Genomic DNA, 19081 nt, shown 5'->3' on the forward strand with positions numbered 1-19081 from the left:
AAACAAAAGCCCAGGACCAGATGGCTTCACAGGCGAATTTTATCAAACATTTAGAGAAGAGCTAACACCTATCTTTCTCAAACTCTTCCAAAATATAGCAGAGGGAGGAACGCTCCCAAATTCATTCTACGAGGCCACCATCACCTTGATACCAAAACCAGACAAGGATGTCACAAAGAAAGAAAAGTACAGGCCAATATCACTGATGAACACAGATGCAAAAATCCTCAACAAAATACTAGAAACAGAAGCCAACAGCACATTAAAAGGATCATACACCATGATCAAGTGGGGTTTATTCCAAGAATGCAAGGATTCTTCAACATACGCAAATCAATCAATGTGATAAACCATATTAACAAATTGAAGGAGAAAAATCATATGATCATTTCAACAGATGCAGAGAAAGCTTTGACAAAATTCAACACCCATTTAGGATAAAAACCCTGCAGAAAGTAGGCATAGAGGGAACTTTCCTCAACATAATAAAGGCCATATATGAGAAACCCACAGCCAACATCATCCTCAATGGTGAAAAACTAAAAGCATTTCCACTAAGATCAGGAACAAGACAAGGTTTCCCACTCTCACCACTCTTATTCAACATAGTTTTGGAAGTTTTACCCACAGCAATCAGAGAAGAAAAGGAAATAAAAGGAATCCAAATCGGAAAAGAAGAAGTAAAGCTCTCACTGTTTGCAGATGACATGATACTATACATAGAGAATCCTAAAGATGCTACCAGAAAACTACTAGAGCTAATCAATGAATTTGGTAAAGCTGCAGGATACAAAATTAATGCACAAAAATCTCTTGCATTCCTATACACTAATGATGAAAAATCTGAAAGTGAAATCAAGAAAACACTCCCATTTACCACTGCAACCAAAAGAATAAAATATTTAGGAATAAACCTACCTAAGGAGAAAAAAGACATGTATGAAGAAAATTATAAGACACTGATGAAAGAAATTAAAGATGATACAAATAGATGGAGAGATATACCATGTTCTTGGATTGGAAGAATCAACATTCTGAAAATGACTCTACTACCCAAAGCAATCTACAGATTCAATGCAATCCCTATCAAACTACCACTGGCATTTTTCACAGAACTAGAACAAAAAACCTCACAATTTGTATGGAAACACAAAAGACCCCGAATAGCCAAAGCAATCTTGAGAACGAGAAACAGAGCTGAAGGAATCAGGCTCCCTGACTTCAGACAAAGCTACAGTAGTCAAGACAGTATGGTACTGGCACAAAAACAGAAAGATAGATCAATGGAACAGGATAGAAAGCCCAGAGATAAACCCACGCACATATGGTCACCTTATCTTTGATAAAGTAGGCAGGAATGTACAGTGGAGAAAGGACAGCCTCTTCAATAAGTGGTGCTGGGAGAACTGGACAGGTACATGTAAAAGTATGAGATTAGATCACTCCCTAACACCATACCAAAAAATAAGCTCAAAATGGATTAAAGACGTAAACGTAAGACCAGAAACTATCAAACTCTTAGAGGAAATCATAGGCAGAACACTCTATGACATAAATCACAGCAAGATCCTTTTTGACCCACCTCCTAGAGAAATGGAAATGAATACAAAAATAAACAAATGGGACTTCATGAAACTTCAAAGCTTTTGCACAGCAAAGGAAACCATAAACAAGACCAAAAGACAACCCTCAGAATGGGAAAAAATATTTGCAAATGAAGCAACTGACAAAGGATTAATTTCCAAAATTGACAAGCAGCTCATACAGCTCAATAACAATAAAACAAACAACCCAATCCAAAACTGGGCAGAAGACCTAAATAGACATTTCTCCAAAGAAGATATACAGACTGCCAACAAACATGTGAAAGAATGCTCAACATCATTAATCATTAGAGAAATGCAAATCAAAACTACAATGAGATATCATCTCACACCAGTCAGAATGGCCATCATCAAAAAATGTAGAAACAAAAAATGCTGGAGAGACTGTGGAGAAAAGGGAACACTCTTGCACTGCTGGTGGGAATGGGAATTGGTTCAGCCACTATGGAGAACAGTATGGAGGTTCCTTAAAATACTACAACTAGAACTACCATATGACCCAGCAATCCCACTACTGGGCATATACCCTGAGAAAACCATAATTCAAAAAGAGTCATGTACCAAAATGTTCATTGCAGCTCTATTTACAATAGCCCAGAGATGGAAACAACCTACGTGCCCATCATTGGATGAATGGATAAAGAAGATGTGGCACATATATACAATGGAATATTACTCAGCCATAAAAAGAAACGAAATTGAGCTATTTGTAATGAGGTGGATAGACCTAGAGTGTGTCATACAGAGTGAAGTAAGTCAGAAAGAGAAAGACAAATACCGTATGCTAACACATATATATGGAATTTAAGGGAAAAAATGTCATGAAGAACCTAGGGGTAAGACAGGAATAAAGACACAGACCTACTGGAGAACAGACTTGAGGATATGGGGAGGGGGAAGGGTGAGCTGTGACAAAGGGAGAGAGAGGCATGGACATATATACACTACCAAACGTAAGGTAGATAGCTAGTGGGAAGCAGCCCCATAGCACAGGGATATCAGGTCAGTGCTTTGTGACCACCTGGAGGGGTGGGATAGGGAGGGTGGGAGGGAGGGAGACGCAAGAGGGAAGAAATATGGGAACATATGTATATGTATAACTGATTCACTTTGTTATAAAGCAGAAACTAACACACCATTGTAAAGCAATTATACCCCAATAAAGATGTTGAAAGAAAAAAGAACACACAAAAAAACTGCACCTTAATATATCAGCAGTAACAAAGAGATGTTACTATGTCCTGGACAAAAGAAGGTCTGGTATGCACCACCACCAATTACCAGGGATCCTTGGACTGAGGAAAAAGATCCAACCAGCAAATCCCAAGGAATGGGGACTGCAAACTGATTCCAAACAAATTGGAGAACTATAGCCACCACGAACAGTTCCAAGCATGGAAACTGGGGGCTGATTCCAAACAGATGGGCAAGTGCAGACTACACTGTCAGCAGTGCCCAATGTGGAATCCAAGGAACAAAATCAGGGGCTAGGGTTTACCGCTCAAAAATATACTGGCAATAACCAAGAGATGTTACTGTGTCCTGGGAATATCCATATGAAAGGCTCGGGCTTTGGTCTCAGGGAGAATCCTCTACCAGCCCAAACTGTCCTGCCCTGTAAAGGAAAGCCAATTAGATTGGGAGCACAAAGGCAAAGAGAATGGAGCTCAAACCAAGAGGAGCTTACCAACAACCTTCAGCAATGGCAAGAAAGACAGGGAACTCAAAGGACTTGTGGGCACCACACCTGTTCCTCCTTGTCCCAAATGTTATCAGAAATTTGCTTCAGATCCCATCACTGCCACCAATATATTTACCTTTTTCTTTTTAAAAAGATAAGCATTTAATCATAAAATCATCCTGTTAGCAGTAGCAATCATAAGAGTGGATTTTAGAAAAGTGCACATACATATTTTTATACAGAACATTTCTGGAGGGATACATATTAAACTGTTAGTGGCCACCTCTGCATGCCACCAATGTATTAAAAGACAAAATTTAACTGAGTAAATTTGAAAATTTACTTTGAATTTTGAATAAATTGGCTTTATTAAACAATTCATGAATCAGGCAGCATCTCATCTGATAGAAAGGGAGATACTCCAACGGGTTACACAACACGGAAGGCTTTTTTTTTTTTTGGCCATGCCACATGGCATGTGGAAATCTTAGTTCCCCGACCAGGGATCGAACCCATGCCCCGTGCACTGGAAGCGCAGAGTCTTAGCTGCTGGACCACTAGGGAAGTCCCAGAAGGCTCTTATAGTAAGGAGGGTGGGACAAGGAAAGAAAGTCATCATCAAGGGAAAAAATGAAAGTTCACTGGAGGAAAGGAAAACTTCAGGTGACAATGGCGTCTCATTGGCTAAACTGCAGAATTTTCTATTAGCTATTTGTATTTTCTATTTCTTGTTGCTGGCCAGGAAGGAAGTCTTCCCTCCTCCAGCTCGGGTAGTAAGGTGGTTGCACTTCCTCTTTGGGGTCAGTAAATGACCTCTTCCTGTTGGGGTAATTGATGATGAGTTACAAGGCATGAGAGCTCCCTCTCCGGGGTGCCTTCCAGACTCCAATTCTAGTTGAGGTTTCCTTTTGTTAACATTCACAGCATGTTTTATTGGCAGAAGGATTCACAATGAGGGAGAAAAGGCCACAAGACTCACCAGAAAGAAGGCTCAGAAATTCTTGGGTGGGTCCAAGGGAGGCACAAGGTGGCTGTAGGGTCAGCTGGTGGCTACAATGGTCACATGGTTCCCTCTGATGGGTTTGCAGCTCGACCTGGAATAGTGAATAAAAGGGTCAGTTCATCCTATCAGAGAAACATGAAACTGAGATAAGCTTCCCACTGCTAGAAGCATCTTGTGCCTTCAGAAAAGAACAGAGAACATGTCTAAAGGGTTTGGGAACATCAGAGCCATATCTCCTCAGAGTGGGACTCCCAAGGCTCTCCAGGTCTCAGTCCCCGACTCTCCCTCAGTGACAAAGCCTCCCCACCTCTGTCCTTGTCAGCTCAGTGATCCCTAGAGGTCCTGCCTATCCCTGAGGACTTAGGTTTCCATGGAGACAGGTTGGTTGAGACCTAGTGGTACAGTTGACCAGCCTGATATGCAAAAGTTCCCACCACCCTGGGGCAGTTGGGCTCAGGGACACATGGCTCTGGACCCCATGTGGAGGGTGTCCTTGCACGTCAGCTGTGCCACAGAAGAGCAAGTAACGCCTGTAGCTGTCCAACAGATTCTCAGGGGGTTTTCCTGGGAGAGCCCTTGGTCATCTGACCTCCTATCCAGGAAGCCCCATGACTTTCTGACTGCTGCCTGTCACGCCAACAACACACCTGTGAAGGTTTTGCTCTGCATGGCCATCTGTCCACCACGCCCACCCTTCTAGGGACCTAGATGCTAGGACCACACAAATGCTGAAGTAGTGTCCACCTGCCGAAGGAACAGACACCTCTGTAGCCATCTGCATGATTTCTACTGGGAATCAACAACATTTATGGGGATTCTCTGGCCCTAAAGAACAGGATAGGAGCAATGCAATGATTCACAACTACCAGGGTCAATGCACATATACAAGGGCCCATAGCCCCAGATGCCCCACTCACAATTCACATGAGTGTCCCATACAAAACCACCGATGCCCAAATATTCTTGCTTCATACATACATACATCCAAACACGCACATCAGTAGTACGCTGGTAAGTGCTTGATAAAAAGCTCTCCAAGAAAGGTGGGAAAGACTTCACTTATGGTATCTACATGGTATAAATATTCCCAGCATGACCAATTTAAAGCTACCCACCTGACATCACTAAACACAGAGCTGGGAAGAGATAGGCACCATCGACTATCCCAAGCTAGTATGAACCAGTTCCAACACATGCCATACCTTTTCCTATGAATATGTGCACAGAATCCACTTACACCCCAAGTAGAACCCTCAACTCCCACCACAGATATATAACCCAAATGATACCACAGATACATATGTGTTTGTACACACACACACACACACACATATATCCTGAACACACACGTACATTTCTACCCTCACCCTGAATAAATACACAAACAGACCACCTCTTACTACCTAAATTTTTACAGGCGAAACCTTACTCACCCTGAATATTCACATTCCACTCTCACAACTATATATACACACACAACATGGGCCTGAAAACAAACATGTGCAACCGATATGCCATCCAGATGTACACACTGAGTACCTAAACACACAGGCTCACCAAGTACACAACTGTCTCATGTGCAATCCCAAAAAAGACCCATATGCAATCCCACAGCCCTAGAATACATATACTCCAGGATTCCTGCACACACACGTAACCTACACAGTCTACTGGTTTCCAAACACACAAACTAAACTCTCACATCCCGCAGAATACATACCCCACAAGCCCCAGGAACTCAAAAACACACACAGACACAAATAACCTATACTTATCAAATACAGCTGACCCTTGAACAGCTTGGGGGTTAGGGCCAACCTTCCATGCAGTGGCTCTGCGTCCATGGATCCTGTAGTAGTCCTGTAGTATTTACTGAAAAAGAAATCCACTATACGTAGACCCGTGGGGTTCAAACCCGTGTTGTTCAAGGGTCAACTGTACATACAAGTTCACCTCACTAATACTGACAATACACATACAAGCAACACCACTAAATTCTTCAGGCATTACATTTCAAAATAGACACATAGAGGACTCTAAGCCTCCTGATATACTCACAAATCACAAATACACACACCCACAAACTCCTCATGAGTATACACCCCAAATGCTCAGACACACTCAAAACAGAAAAACACCGACAACCTCTGCAGTCTTACTAATACACATACACAATTCTCACACACCTATGGACACACACATGCAAATATTCCTAACCCCTGAACATATGGATCCCCTCCCAAACACTATACATTATGCTACCTCTCCAGAATACAAGCTCCCCACCACTACCCCAACATATAAACTGTATATGTGTGTGTGTGTGTATGTGTATATATATATTTCTACCCTCACCCTGAATATATAGACAGACCACCTCTTACGCCTACCAAACACATGTATAAACACCCTAGCATTCTCCAAAGAAATACACTTTGAATACTCCTAACAACTCCATATCTTATGAACAAACTTTGATAATGCATGCACCTGATGATGGACACGCACACGGATTAGAATACACAAGTAAGATACATGGAAATATCTCCAGCAAACCATTTATGAAACAACTTCCATATATCAACTTATCCCTAGCTATCAGGAGCCAGCTCACACATATACAAGTACCAACAAATACCGGTACCACATATTTCTAATACATATAAATGCAATTGTCCATCTTCCCTGTAGAAACATAGAACCCCACCTCTCTATCAGATACACATATACTCACTTCCCAAAATACATAAGCCTAAGAGGCTCCTACTGAAAATTACAAATGCACAGCCTCAGCAAATATTCCTCCAAGTGGCCATGCCCCTTGAATACACACACAAACTCATTTAACACACAACTCTCCACAAGTCCCAAATAGCACCACAATTACCCAGTACACTACAAATATGCAATAATATCACCCTGTACGCCCTTTCTTCTAAATACACATACAGTACCACACTACTGGCATATACATAACCCCACATTCCCAACCTCTCACACACAATTAACTCTGCCATCTTGCAGAATACAGAATCATACAAACACAACATACCTACATATACAACATCCACCAGTCCCATAAAATAGTCACAGACTTGCCCTCTACACATCCAAATATACATAGACAGCTCCTGAAAATGCACACACACAAACACCCCATAACCATACAACATGCCCTGAATACACAAATGATCAGCCTACATTCCCCAAATATACAAAATAAACAGACTGGATACCCAAAGTAATATACACCACGACTTTTCCTGACATTGCCCTTATGCATAGGCAGATAATCCTTCCAAATGCACCGTTAGATACACACGAATCCCCAAATTCATGGGAGAAAAGAACACATGTAAACATATTCCCCAAACACCAAATTACAAACACCTAACCACCAACTCCTTGAATATGCCTGCGTCACATCTCAACACCCTCCAAATACAGCACTCACTCTTACACACTCTCACAAAAACACAGGCTTGACCTCCCTTCAAAGACAAATATGCACAGACAAAACCAAGCCGCACATTTGACTACATATCAGATTCCCACCAACCAATTAAATATGTACAGACCCCATCTATGCTTGCAAATCAATCATGATTTGACATCAGACAACAAATACATGTTTATGACCACATTCAGCAAAGCTGCTCCCATCACTGACAAAAGAATGCAGTTTGAACATAAGTGTTGATTGATGTTTTTATAAGAAGGAAGACACTAGTGAAACTATGAGTGTGTTCCTTCGATCTTCACTCATTTTCCAATCACCTGAGCTACAACTTTGCAACCAGATGAGGGTTTTCAACTCGCAAGAACGTCCCTCTAGCTTTTGTACTCTTCACAACGCGCAGACTAGAACGGCAGCTGTTTAATAGCTCGCACACACGATTTATCCCCCACTGTAGGCCCCGCAGTCACTGAACCCTTCATGCAGCCGGCTCCCCAGTGGTGCCAATAACCGTGGGGTAAACACCTCAAGGGAATCGAGCGCTATGGGGGCGTGAATCCACATTGTGGCGAGTCTCCTTACACGGACAAGGGCACAAATAACCCACAGGGTGAACAACAGCGCAGAGCGGTGACACCTGAGGGGTGAAAAGTCCCCGTACCGCTTACCTCAGGATTCCTATAATTGACTCGAGAGGCCGCCATGACAGCCCGCTCCCGCGCCGGACGGCCGTTGGGGGCCCCACCGTCCGCGCTCGCGCATGCGCTCCTGTCTTGCGGAGCAAACTGCCCCAGCAGACGCTGGGAGCCGTTGGAGGACGGCGGTCCGCGTGCCCGAGAGCCCTGTGCCCAGTGGGCGTGCGCAGGCGTACAGGCGCGGGGCGCGTGGGCATCTGCTCCAGGCGGTCTCTGCGAGGAGAGAAATGGAGGGTCGGGCAACGCTGCGGAACTTGACTGGCGACGCTCCTCGCCGGGAACTTTCGTGACGGTCTCTTCTTCAAACCAGCTCTTGTGAGATGTGCACTCGTGATTTTTATATTGCACACGTGAAACCCATGCACTTAGCTACAAAGAGTTCTGGAGAGCTCCGCTGTAAGCACAGTAGCCTCAAATTGGGGCAAGTGCTTTCATGCCCTTTGGACTGCAGTTCCTTGGTTCTTGTTTATGCCTTTCAAAAAACAATAGGTCCTTTTTCCTAGCAAGCCTGAAGTTTCTGTTCAAGAACAATTCTAGGAAAGAATTTCAGACCTGGGAAACACTCTTAAGATACTGTCTCCTGACTCCGTTCCTGGAGTTTTTCCAACGCATTTACTCTTCTAGAATATTTTCTCTCAGTGTATTTAATACATGGAGGTTGTTCAATAAATGTTGATAAACAGGTGTGTCCTTTGTACGGTTTGGTTTTTTTATTAATAATTTTGAGAAAGAGTTGACCATCTGGGCCAATTTCAACACAGCAGGTAGTATGGGAACAATTTTACTTTCCCTCCCTCCTTTTTTATAATATCTTGCAGAATTCCGCTCTTCTATAAAAATAGATTGCCTTCGTTTTTAGTTGCATGATGTATCTCTGGGAAGATTTTAATGAAAGAGATAACACTGGTTTCCTCCGGGAAAGAGGACTGGGTTGACAGGGGAAAGAGGTGGGAGGAGGACTCACCACTGCATATTCCGTTTTGCACAATTTAATTTTGAACCATGAGAAGGTGTTACTCGCTTAAAATATTATACTAAAATCATTTAAAAGGTAAAAAACTAAATCTTTAACAACCATGGAATACTATGAGAAAGACATTTAGTGAATTCTGGTCTTGGACATGGGGACTGCATGACAGTTTTTTGATGGACGGGGGCTTTCCAGCACAAAGGGTCATTAGTAAGGCTGGTCCTGCTGGATGTTGGTTGGAGCACAAGGACCACTTCCTTAGGAGTGATGTACATACAGCAGTCAAACACACTGCATCTGCTGAGACAATCCTAATTTCAAATACTCAGTTCCACGTGGCCATTATTTATGTTTATCAGACTAACACTTGGGTATTTTGTTCAGAAAGTCTAGTCTCTGTTGAAGTAAGTCAAGAGCCAGGTAGGAAGCAGAGTGTGTTGAGGGACACAAAACTAGGTTGATGGATAAGGACGTGAAAGGAAGGGACTGTCATGTCCAACATCGGTGCCATGAATCAAAAAAAGTTTATCAACTGCCTAAAGAGGCACACGCCAATTGTGTTGCCACTGTGGGAGATGGAAGGAACTTCCGGTTCTTGCCTACCTCCCAGAGCCCTCGTGGAATGTCCCCCCACCGCACCCCACCCCGACCCACGTGCGCTCTGCCCCTCCCCCACTGCAGAACGTTTCAGCCCACATTCTACTGTTTAAATTTAAACGTGGCTCTCCTTTACTTGGATCCTGAGCAACTGCTGAAGCAGGTCGCTCTCTGGGTCCTGGTCTTGACTTTTCTCATTGAGGCTACCAGGCAGCAGTAGTCCGTGCCCAAGCCTGCAGGATGGCTTCAGAAGGAGGTAAGCCTATAGGTTGGGGGTGTGTTTTCAGAGACCCTGCCATCTCTCACATCCTTCGGGTTCACATGTGACACTTCACTGTGGGCACATAGTTGGACTGAAGTAGAGGGAGAAGAGAGCACTGGACACACAAGGACATTTCACCTGGGGAGACTGGGGAGCCTGAAGAAACCTGAGACTGCACTGGGGAGGAGGGGTCATTGGAGGTAGATCAAGAGGAATTGCCCTGGCTATGGAGAAAGGATGGCAGCAGACAGGTTGATTCTTTCTAGAGCGGAGACAAGCCACTCTGAAACATGTGTGTAAGGATGTGTGTGATGTCCTGGTGGTGACACAGGGAGGGTCATGAGGAAAGCCTAGACCTGTACTATGTTCCTGAGGTACCTGAAGCTTGCCTCACCATATCTTCCAAAGGGGTTTGAACAGGAGCCTACTGTATCTCAGGGGGCCCTGGGGAGAGATGGTCTTGGTGAGAAAACTATTCAATGGGGCTGTGTGTGGCCACACCTGCAGTGAAGCGTCCTCTCTGAGAGCGAGGCAGGAGGTTACTCTAACTGCCGCAGCCCACACCTCGTCCACTCCTCCCAGCCCGGAGCTCACTTCTCAGTTCAGGTAACTGTTGCCTTGGATTCAACAGGGGATGGGCAACCGTGTAACTTCAGCCAAGAGAGGGCTCAGGTTCCTGAGTTGCTCTGAATTGTTCTTCCTTTTGTGGAATCGCAGTACTTCAGACCTACTTCATCTTGTCCAGTATCTCATGGTGGACCCTCAGGCTGCCCTGAGAGGAAGAGTTTGTTCATATTTCATGTCACTCCTTCATGGACAGGGAACAGATGTGGAGTGGGGTTGTTTCGGGTGGAATGTCTATGAAGCCTGCTTCCTCTTTTAAAGGGGAAAGGAGTGTAGCCCAGGGTCAGGAAGACGATCTTCTGTGTTACTATTAAACGTCCTATGACACCTATTCTGGTTAATTAGGTGCACCGTGGTGTGTACCTTGTTCTCCTGAACAGGGATGTGTTTCAGACAACTTGGTCGCCATGGCACCTGGCTTATGCTTGCTTCTCAGATTGTCTCTCCGTTATTGGGAACTGGAAGGGGAAGGACCACAGGTGGTCTATACTCCCACGACCAATGTAACATAACAATTCCCTGGCCCTTGTTTAATCCTCTGCAGCCATCACTGGCTGTGAAATGACAGAATCTAAGGGACACGTGCCTACTTCTCAGACCCCCCCCCACCTCCTAGGAACAGAACTCCTGAGTGATGACAGTGACTCTGGGCACTGGGAAGGGGGTGGCAGGACCTGGCCCATGTTACGTACCTGCTGTGGTTTGTTCTGAGATGCAGGTGCATTCTGGGCCAGTATTATGGGTTTGTATCAGGATTCCATTAGAGGGATATTTTCCAGCATTGTGTTTTGTTTTGCGAGGCTGGGAAAGAAAGAGGGGATTTATACTGAGCGTGGGAAAAGGAGGACTGAGGAGGAGGTGGGGCCCTAATATTTTACACAGTGCCTTTGGGTGCCTAGAACTTAACTTGCAGAAGGTCCCTACCTGCTAGTACGCCGGCTGAGGGGCATTTCTCACAGAGCGGATGTCCACACAGTTGCAGGTCTTGGGAGACAGCCTGTGAGGCTTAGCTGCCAGGGGGCACCTTAGGGAGGCTCTCCAAGTGAGTGCTTGCTGAGGCAATTTCTTCTTGGTAGGCAGGCATCAGGGGCCTTGGTGGATGGGCGCGGGGTCACCAGTGGAATAATTCTCAACTGGAGGTCAGGGCATGAAAAGCACTTGAAGACATTTGCACGCTGCAGTTTCCCTTGTCCAAGTGTCTCTCACCTGTGGAGACTTACACTCTGATGCCGCACAAAGCCTCTGTCCCACTTGCCCATTCTCCTCCTCCATTCACTCCTTTCCTTTGCCTCAACAGCATCTCCAGTGCTGGGAACGGATGTCGTCATGCACCTTGGTGCCTCCTTGTCTGATTCCATGGCAGTGCTCTATCCTCCACCCATTCCTGACACCCAGCACCGGCCACCCTGGGGGCAGCACCTGCCACCTCCCATCACCCCAGCATTCCCTCCTGGCAGCAGCCAGCTGCTGCCAGCTTTCCCCACGATGCCTTTGGTGGCTAATGGTGGCTGTGGACCCAATGCCCCTGGGGCTTGCAACCTCACTGTGCAAGTCAGGTCACAAGGGAGGCCAGTGGAGGCGCCCCAGACTCAGACCTTTATCATAACTCAGGGCCCCCTCACCTGGAGCGCTCCAGGGGCCCTCAGTGGGACTACTGCATGTCCTCCACCCGTATTCTTAGCATCCCCTGTGATGGAGACCATTGTGACTGCTCCAGCTGTTGGAGTTACTCAGGCTGGCAAGGGAGGCTGGACCCCAGGCTTTCCTCCTCAAGCTCCACCACCAGCTGCCCAGCTGGTCCCCATCATTCGCCCAGTGAACTCTGGGCCTTGGCCACATGGCACTTCCAGGGAGGGCAGCCTGGCCACCAACCAGCCCTACGCCTCGCAGGGTGACTGCTCTAACCCCCAGAGCGTGTACAGTAACTTCCGACGTTGGCAGCGCCTCAAGCCACTGGCGCGGAGACACCTTCCCCAGAGTCCTGATGCAGAAGCTCTGTCCTGCTTCCTCATGTGAGTGAACGCTCAGGGGGTCGTGAGCTTATCGGAACTTTTAGATAAAGAGGACCTGGGGATGGACTCGCAGGTTAGGTTTCTAGGGATACTGGAAGCAATGTCTGAGGGCAATGTCCATGCTATGAGAAGGCACATTGTCGGTCATGTGGGTGAGCCTGCCAGGCCATGACATCATGACTGAAATGTGCCTTATCTCAACTGACCCCACCACCCTGAGAGTCTAGCCAACTTGCTCTTCCATGATTCTCATGGTAATATGGACTGCAGACTTGCAGTCAGAGAGGGTCGTGCTGTAAGGTGAGGAGCAAAGGAGTGGATGCCGCACTCTCCTGTGGTGCCGTCTCCTTTCATACAGGACTTGAGTGTATGTGGCCGGGGGAGGTCACTTCGGAGGAGGGGGAGGAGTGCAGAGCCCAGGAGAGCGTTTAATGCACGCCTCGACTTCGTTGTTGTGGAGAATTCCACTAGGAACAGGGTGATGGTAGAGCTCTCCTAAGGGCGTGGGCTCTCTCCCACTAGAGTTGTGAGCCTGGCAGGCATTTCCATCCTAAACCTCCGGTCCCTCGTAAAAAGGGGACAGTCACACTTCACTCTGAGGACCGGGCAGAAGACTCCTTGGGCTAATCTATGGAGTGTTAGCAGATGGCCTGGCACATGCCACGTCTCATTGATGATAGTGATTTTCCTTATGACAAGGCAGCCTTGAAGAGGAAAAGAGCTCCCCAAGGCACAGTGTCCCAGCTGTAGCCTGGGAGTGGATGGTCATCTCGAGTGAGTGTGAGGCGGTGACAGCAGTAGCCGGGAAGGCTTGTCTTTGCCCTCCCAGACACCTGCCTCTCACCCTCCTGTTGCTCAGTCATGCTGCGTTGAGTGATGTGTGGTCCACATTGGCGGGTGGGGTCAGGCAGGTGGGGGCTGGGCTGGGCACGGAGACTGACGCCAAGGTCTTACAGCCCAGTGCTTCGATCCGTGGCCCGCCTGAAGCCCACCATGACGCTGGAGTGGGGACTGTGCAGGGCCGTGCAGGAATGGCAGCGCATAAGCAACGTTGACCGGATGATCTACTACAAGATAGCGGAAAAGTGAGTCAGCGTCCTGGGCCCAGGGGCTGCGTGGAGGCTGAGGCGAGTGGGTGAGGGCAGGGTCTGGCCATGGGGGTGCTCATCAGAGAGGACAAAGGAGAAGGGCTGTCACTCAGAACAGGGGACCCGCAGCCCAGAGGCCCTACTGTCCTCGAGAAACCCCTCCCTCACCTTGACAGTTTGGGTCTTCTGTCCTTCCTCCACCAGGAGCTCTGCCCTCCCCTGATTTTGACCTACCCTTGCCTTGACATGAAGGTCTCAGGATGGGGCAGGGTGACGCTGTGAGTCCAGGTGGGGTCCAACTCTGGCCATATGGGCTGAGCCGGGGAAAGAGCTCCACCCGCCAGCCTGCTGCTTCCTTAGTGGTGGGTGGCTGGCGGCCACTGACATAGATTTGGGACCCCCTCTCCTCATGAAAAGTGGCCTGAGTGGGTACACTGGCATCCCTGAAGAGGCTGGGGAAGCCACCTGTCATCAGCCCGAGGGTCTCTGGCCCTTCCGTTGTTTGCTCCATGGTAATCCCCTTGGTTTAAGAAAGAAAAGCAAACCAACGAGCGCCTCTCAGAGGAAAGGCAGGCCTCTCCTCTGAGGTCAGCACCCACATCGTCCAGCCTCTCCTGGGCCTTGTCTCCAGGTCTCTGTTCCAGGACTCTCAGTCCCAGCCCAGGGTCCTGGATTCGGGCAAGGACCCCTGTGGGGAACACATGCCTGTTCCAGCCTCTGGCTGTCAGCCCTTCATGTGGTTCTGGATGGGGACGGGGGGCATGAGGAGGGTGCCCCCTGGGTCAGCCACGTGTCCCGTTGACCTGGTTCAATTAAGCGACCTGGGTCTATGCTGTTGAATGGCCTCCAGTGCTGGTGAGGCAGGAAGGGTCCCAGATCTTGTATCAGTTCCAGGAGCAGCTCTCTGCTGTGCACAGCACCTCACAGGGCCTTGACAGCCGCAAGGCACATTCTCTCCCAATTCCTCATTTTTGGCTGCCTTTGTTGGGCTCCAGAACCCAGGCCTTTTTCTCAGGGTGGCCTGTGCCTCCGTCACCCCCCAGGTTCATGGAATTTGAGGCCGAGGAGGAGATGCAGATTCAGAAGTGGCAGTGGATGCAGTGTGCGCAGGACCTGCCTCCTCCAGCCCCACCGAAGCTGGATCCTCGGGGGCCCCCAGTCCCGAAAGTGGGCCTTCAGCCAGGCACCCAGGTTCCCACTGGAGTTGAAGGCACAGGTAACAGGGGCCTAGGATTGGCCACTGTCCTCACGTGGATCCTTTTCCTTCAAGACAGGGGCATTGGTCTTTCAATCAAAACAGCCACTGAGGCAGGGGGTGGGGGCGTGGGGTCTCAGCTGCCCTCTGTCACTGCTGGGTATTGACTTGGTCAGTTTTGTAACTCCTCTCACACCTCCCTGTCAAAGGACCCCACACAAGGTCTGCCTAGGAAGTGGGCTTGATGGTGAGACCCCTAGAAAATTGGAGGTTCCCCACTTCCTTACTTGTGACTCTCTTAGATGCCCCCCTTACCTCCCCTCTCCAACAGTGCATGAGGCTTCAGGTGGTCCTGACCCCCCCACACCCACATCAATGTCGCCCAAACAATGCCCTCACCAACGTGTGCTCAGTGGTCAGGAGGTGGACCGGGAGTCCCTTACCTTCCTTCCCTTCCTCCCGCTCTGCCTCAGCCTGTGCTCCCAGGATGTCCGGCCCCAGGGCCCAGCCCTCCCGCCCAAAGCCACACAGCTCCCAGCAGCCCCCGGAGCCCAAGGCACCCAAGGAGATTCCCCCTGAGGCTGTGAGGGAGTATATGGACATCATGGATGCGCTGGTGGGGCCCGTCCACTCAGCCACAGGCGAGTCAGATGCAGAAGGTGGACAGGACGGAAATGAGCTGAAGCAGGAAGAGGACGGCATCTACTCGGACCCGGGCCTCTTGAGCTACATTGACAAGCTGTGTTCCCAGGAGGACTTTGTCACCAAGGTAGGCTAGGCCTGGAGCCTGGGGTCTACAAGATGCCAGGGCATGGAACACTCAGCACCCAAGATCTGGGTTCTGCTCAGGCCGTTGGGACTTAAGCTCAGCTCCTTGTTCCTGAGCCTGGTGTTAGGGGAGGTTTACGCAGATGTATGTGTGTACGTGTTTGTGTCTGTCAGTGTGTATGCCTTTGTGTGTCTGTGTATGTGCCTCTGTATATGTGCTCTTTTGTGTGTGACTGTGTATGTGCGTGCGTGCGTGTGTGTGTGTGTGTGTGTGTGTGTGTGTGTGTGTGTGCTGAGCATCCCCGCCTTGTGGAGGGCAGTGGGGTGGGTCTCTGCCTTTCACTTTCCCTCCGAGTCTTCTTGTCTCACAGGCCACTCCTGGCCAAGGATGCTCACAGCCTCTTCTTTCTGTCCGAGGTGGAGGCAGTCATTCACCCTCGATTCCTGGCAGAATTGCTTTCCCCAGATGCACAGCTGGATCTCTTGGCCCTAGCGGAAGAGCTGGAGCAGGAGGAAGGGCTCACGCCAGAAGAAGTGAGCCAGGGGAGGGAGAGGGACACTCAGGGAGCCAGGGGACCCCACGGGAGGGGGACCCCAGGTGATCCAGGGGACAGGGGAACCCAGATGACCCACGGGAGCCAGAGGAGGGAGGGATCCCCCGTAGAACACGGGAGACAAGGGACACCCAGAAAGACCAGGGCACGGAGGGACCCCAGTGAACAGGGGAGAGGTAGGGCCCCAGAACTGGAGGGCCACCTGGCGCTGTCCATCCCTCCCCTGCCTGGGAGGCCTGGCATGGGGAAGGGCCCGTTTTGGGGTGGGTGCAGTGCAGGGTGAAAGGAAGAAGAGGATGGGGAGCCGGGAGGGGAGGGAAGGGCACAAAGCTGGGAATAAGGTGCAGGAGGATGGCAGGAATGCCACAGTGTCTGTATTTGGATTCGAGTCCTGGGGTCCCCCGTCCCCTCCTTCCCCCAAGGGCCATTGTCCCACTGCCCAGGGCTCCTCCTCTCACGCGTGTGTGTGGAGCCAACACTGTCCTCCTCCCTCCTACCAGCTGGTGCAGAAACGACTCCTGGCCTTGAAAGAGGACGAGGGTGTGCGGGCAGCCCCGAGTCACAGTGCACCCGGAATGCGCTCAAGTCCTTCTGAGCCCGACGCCGGCCAAGGTGCCCAGAGGCACGACCAAGACCCCCATCTAGGGATCAGTGATGAAGCCTGCCCACCAGAGATCGATTCTGAGGCTCCTCATAGGCTCATCCAAACAGACACTGGCCTGTGCGGGCCCAAAGTCTTTGTTCCCTCTCGAGGACGTCAGGAGGTCTCTTCATTCCGGGCCGGACCGCCCTCCCCTCCCCAGGGTCAAAGGCGCGCTGCCCCTCTACGGGGACCCAGGGACGCGTCTGTTCTCAGAGAGGCCTCTCCTGTTCGGGAGGCCCGAGGGCCCAGGGACGGGTCCAGTGACGACGACGAGGAGCTCCCCAGCCTGGCCTTCCTGTTCGGCTCTCTGCAGAGCCTGCTGCCTGGCTGGGTGTCCCAGAGTCCTGCCCATGCCTCAGGCCTGGCCTCCCCTGGAGGTTGGGGGGCCCAGAGTGCTCCCCACGCCCCCTCCCGTCAGAGAAGAGGCCTCAGCCCAGCTCCACCAGCCGCTCCCAAGTCGAGGAAGCAGGCTCTGTGTGGACGCCCAGCCAGTGCTGAGAAGCTGCCCATCCTCGGGGCTGGCCTCGGGGTGTCTGGGAGGCCAGCCTTGGCTCTGGGGCCAGCTCGCCCCTCACAGCCGAGAAAAAGAAAGTGTGACCCGTGTGTCACAGAGAAGAGTAGGAAGTGGAAGAAGCACTGCAGCCAGTAGGAAACAGCTGGGCCGGCCCTCCAGGGCGAGGCCCCAGGGCGGCCCCCAGGGGAGCCTAGGGGCTCCTCCTCATCCCAGTGCTGACCCTGGATGATGTGGGAGGAAGGGAGGGAGGGCAGGACCACCAGGCCGGGGAGGGGGAGCGGGATCGTGGGGGGTTAGGGAGGTGGGGGAGGTGGGTGTGGCCAGGTGTGTGTGTGAGCAGGACCTTTGGAGTGACGTATATCAATTGTGAATAAAGATCGTCTTGGTGGGAAATGCTCTCAGGCCACTGTCATCTTGTTCGTGTTGCGCTGCTCCACAGAGAGCGATCCAGAGAGGAAGGAAGGATGAGGGAGGTCACAGGAGCTCTGGATCTACAGGTGGCCAAACCTTTCCTCCACGTAGACAAGGACTCCTCAGGCTGCCCCTGGGAACGCACAGCTCTCATTTTCCCCAGGGACCCCCTCATAATCCCCTTCTCTAAAGCCTGCTTGGCTAGGGGCCTTCTGGGGCCTCTGTACCATCTTCTGCATCCCTGAACCTTCTGGGGAGGCAGAGCTGCTTTTGTGCCTTTCAGCCCTCTGGACACTCACCAGTTTCTAGGATGGAGCCTGGAGACAGCCCTTGTCATTATGGAGCTTCTCTCTGCTTCCCTGAAGTGTCCAGGCGACGGGGCTGGGATGACCCTCCGCTCATCCAGGGTTTCCTGTGTGGGTGGAGTGACCAGAGAGGAAAAGTCTTGGTTATGGGGACAGGACTGTCTGCCTCGTCGTAGCGGGAGCATCCTCTAGTCCCACTGGGATTATTGCAATGTGGAGAGTGGTGGAGGCAACTACCTCTTAATCCCAATGAGGATGCAACAAGGGGAATGGGTGCGGGGAAATTCATGGGGCACCCGTGAAAGGTGTGTATAAGGGTAATGACAGTTGGGCCCCTTTGTGGAACTTGTGGGATTTCTCTGCAGCAGCATCTCGTTCAACTGAGGGAGGAGGACCCATCTGGCTGTGGCTGTGGAGACTGGCCTCAGGGGCCTATGGGTGTGCAAAGATACCCCAGAACTACTGTCCCTTCCCTTTCCACCCATGGCTGGACATGTGTGTGTATTGGCATCAACACTGATTTGTATTCCCATATAAAACAGTTCCTCCTAACAAACCATGACCACGTTTCACAAGAACAGCTTGCTCACAGGGGCAGCAGGGTCGGGGAAGAGGTGTCTGTGGCCCCAGATCTGGGTGGGAGCTGGGATCCGTGCAGAGGAGTGTGAGGGCCTCAGTCACCGTCCTGTGGGTGCCGG

At 49.9% G+C, this 19081-nt stretch overlaps 1 protein-coding gene across 1 annotated transcript; it reads left to right on the plus strand.

Annotated features, from left to right (window-relative positions):
• Positions 1-12219: 12219 nt before the first annotated feature.
• On the plus strand, positions 12220-17802 carry LOC132522662 (NUT family member 2G-like). The gene is made up of 6 exons (XM_060153219.1): positions 12220-12905; positions 13862-13990; positions 15037-15176; positions 15662-15957; positions 16374-16490; positions 17011-17802. Exons 1-6 carry the CDS (start codon positions 12220-12222, stop codon positions 17800-17802), a joined length of 2160 nt encoding a protein of 719 aa, XP_060009202.1.
• The last annotated feature ends 1279 nt before the right edge of the window (positions 17803-19081 follow it).

This window comes from Lagenorhynchus albirostris, chromosome 7 (genome assembly GCF_949774975.1).
Source record: "Lagenorhynchus albirostris chromosome 7, mLagAlb1.1, whole genome shotgun sequence".
Taxonomy (NCBI): domain Eukaryota; kingdom Metazoa; phylum Chordata; class Mammalia; order Artiodactyla; family Delphinidae; genus Lagenorhynchus; species Lagenorhynchus albirostris.